This window comes from Meriones unguiculatus, chromosome 15, assembly GCF_030254825.1.
Source record: "Meriones unguiculatus strain TT.TT164.6M chromosome 15, Bangor_MerUng_6.1, whole genome shotgun sequence".
Lineage (NCBI taxonomy): Eukaryota > Metazoa > Chordata > Mammalia > Rodentia > Muridae > Meriones > Meriones unguiculatus.
Genome location: NC_083362.1, coordinates 77,574,711 through 77,577,923, shown reverse-complemented (window position 1 = coordinate 77,577,923; position 3,213 = coordinate 77,574,711). Strand labels below are relative to the sequence as shown.

The window sequence follows — 3,213 nt, the reverse complement described above, 5'->3', positions numbered from 1 at the left end:
GGAGTTATGGGCCATTTTGCGCCTCCTGGCTTGAGTCCTGGGCCCTGACCTCAGGTCCTCTGCAGTGACACCAAGCACTCTTAACTGTTGAGACACTCTCCAAAATTGCAGTTATTTTAGACACACATCATCTCAGTGATGGAGAAAGCTGAAAGACATGAAAGGGCAGCAGGAGGCTCTCGTTGCAAGCTTGCACGATTCACCAAGATATGCATCGGGGTGTGATCACAAAGAGACACTTGATATGAACAGTTCTTTCAGTTTTTTACATTATTTTCAAATATCCATTTCCTTTCATAGAAAAACAAAACAATTCCAGTTCCAGCAAATGTCAATTATGTTCACTGCCTCACAGTGGAAAGTCACTTGGACCTCGCTCCACCTCTCAACAGAGCAGCCTTAGGCTGCCTGCTTAGTGCCCAGTCTGTAAGGAGCCCTCAAGAGTCATTGTAGAATGGATGAAAGGGAGAGATTTCTCAATCCTTCATTGGCAATCTTCCCCTAAACTTAAGACCCTCACTGGCTACCATCCCTCACAAGGCTGTGTCTCTGCCCCAGTCTCTTTAGGGCATCCTTCACATCCTTGTTGCGCAGACTGTAGATGAGGGGGTTGAGCATGGGGATGACCAGGGTGTAGAAGACAGAGACCACTTTGCCCTGCTCCATGGATGCCACAGCTCCTGGCTGTGCATACATGACAAATACAGTTCCATAGAACAAAGACACAGCTGTCATGTGTGAACCACAGGTGGAGAAGAGCTTGTGTCGTCCTGAACGAGAGCGCATCCTTAGAATGGTCACTATGATGTAGCCATAGGAAATAAGGACAACAAGAGTAGTAGACACAATGATGAGCCCACAGATACCGAACATTACAAGCTCATTGAGAGTTGTGTCTGAACAGGCAAGCCTGAGCAATGGGAGCACGTCACAGTAGAAGTGGTCAATACGGTTGGAGCTGCAGAAGGGCAACTGGAACGTGAGACTGGTCTGCACAATGGAGTTCAGGCAGCCTCCACAGTAGGTACCTAGAGCCAGTTGGGCACACACCATGGGGCACATGGTCACAGGATACCTCAAAGGACTGCAGATGGCCATGAAGCGATCATAGGCCATTACTGCCAACAGGAAGCCTTCAGTGGTGCCAAGAAGGGAGAAAAAGAAGAACTGAGTGGCACAAGCCTCAAAGCTGATGACTTTGGAGGAGGAGAGGAAGTTGGCCAGGGCATTAGGGGCAATGACAGAGGAGTAGCAGAGGTCGACAAAGGACAGGTTCTTGAGGAAGAAATACATGGGCGAGTGTAGGCGGGCATCTCTGGTGATGAGCACAATCATGGTGAGGTTTCCCAGGACAGACACCACATACATGGCCAGGAAGACAGCAAAGAGCAGGGCCTGTGCCTGTGCACCTCCCCCAAACCCCACCAGAACAAACCCCTGCAAGGACGCTGCTGAGAGGCTTCCGTTTTGGTAGGTTGCTGTGGCCATGAGTGGGACAGATGCTGAGAGTTGGCTGGACGCAGAGAGAGGGATCAGATCTCACCAGTGCAGTCAGATGTGCCACAGGCTTCCAGAACCCAATCTCGACATGCTGCCCACTGTCTAAGTCTGCTAGCTGCTGTGATTTACCAGATGATCTTGAGTGGCCTGAAAGGGAGACATTTTCTCTGGTTTACTTATTTCTCGGGAAAATACTGAGTCCTTTCTCGCCGGGAGGCTGTACAGTGCTCTGAGAACACAGAGACCTCCAGAGCTTAGTAGAGCCAGCCTTTCACTCCTGCCACTTAGTCACTGGTCTTACCACGTCACAGAGACACTCCGGAGCAGCTGCATTGGCACAGCTGCCTACCGAGCCCACCAGCACCATTCAGGCGTCATTGATTCAAAATGTTCATGAGGACCTCCTGCCCTCCCCAAACTGGGTGATCCTGCCTCCAGGACTCTTTTAGTCAAGAGTAGGAAATGGCCCTCTCTGCGTTGTGGCTCTGCCTCTGTATACCCTGCAGGATGCTCAACAGCCAGGTCTTGTTCACAGTATTGCTCAATGTACAGATCCTCTGCTTGCTGGTGGACATGTGGGGCTCCAGCTAATGACTACGTGTTGGGGACTGTAGTTAAGGCCAGTGAGGCCATGTCCTGAGAAACAGCAGAACTGGGTTCCAGACATTGGGGCATGCTCAGTGTATCCCACAGAACGTCACTGCCAAGTCTACTCCCGGCTCCACCTCATCCTTAGGGGCTTATAGAGTCTTGTTTTTTGCCACTGAAAACCTGGCCATTCACAGTCACTTCCTCTTATTCACAGAGATCATAGATAGCATTGCTAGATTAGGGGTGTCCTCTAAGTGGCTGGCTTTGATGCCTATGCTTTTGGCCGATTAATCAATGCAGGGAAGTGCTGTACTGAGTGTCCAGGATGGAGAGATAAGGTTGTCTGCTCTCAACCTGGAAGGTGGAGGACGCCTCTGGTCAGGGTGAGCTCATCTTCTTCGCCCTCTACTCTCCTGCACAGTTCTCCCTCACACAGGAGTGAGGTGGTGGTTGAAGGACACAGCCGGTTTTTCTTACTGTGAGCTCACAGGTGTGCATGGAATGGCTTTGTGCTCACGTTCTTGACACTCCAGGCAGCAGGCACAGTAGTGACCATAGAGGTTCTCAGGGTGATATGTGTGATGTGTGAATGGAACAAGGACAGCTGAATCTTCCCAGGTTGCCAAGGAAAATGTCCTCTAAGGACATATGTGCAAGGAGAAGGAGGCGTGGGCTGAGAGCCCCGCTCTGCTGGGGGAGAGCTGCCAGATATTGCACATGAAGGGAAAGCCCATGCTTCCTCCTCGGCCTTGAGCAAGCACCATCACGGTGGCCTGTGCCCTGGCTAGATGCAGAGTTTCAGCCCACCTGCCTGCATAATTAGTTGGAGCTTAATAAGGCCCGCGAACTGCATTCCCGAACCTGTGCCAAATCAGAGATGATCAGGATAGGGTGTTGGTTTAATCCCTAGCTCACACTGTGTACCCCACCTTTCTTCTCTCCATCCACATGGATGGTCACCTTCTCCATACAGGTGACACTGTGAACCTACCTTTCAGGTAAGAGTCAGGTCTACCCCAAGGTCACACAGCTAACACACATGCTCCCGGTGCTGCACGCTGATGAGCCTGGTCTGCGATGGGAGGCAGACATCAGTTGTCTCTTGACCCTCATCAGGTCAGC

At 51.1% G+C, this 3,213-nt stretch overlaps 1 protein-coding gene across 1 annotated transcript; it reads right to left on the bottom strand.

The window, feature by feature from the left end:
* Positions 1–516: 516 nt before the first annotated feature.
* LOC110545754 (olfactory receptor 9S13-like) lies at positions 517–1,488 on the bottom strand. The gene has a single exon (XM_060367882.1). It carries the CDS (start codon positions 1,486–1,488, stop codon positions 517–519), a length of 972 nt encoding a protein of 323 aa, XP_060223865.1.
* Positions 1,489–3,213: the final 1,725 nt, after the last annotated feature.

Bases quoted from the DNA above. Each gene is read 5' to 3' on its own strand.
- LOC110545754 (XM_060367882.1), bottom strand. From the start codon at position 1,488: ATGGCCACAGCAACCTACCAAAACGGAAGCCTCTCAGCAGCGTCCTTG.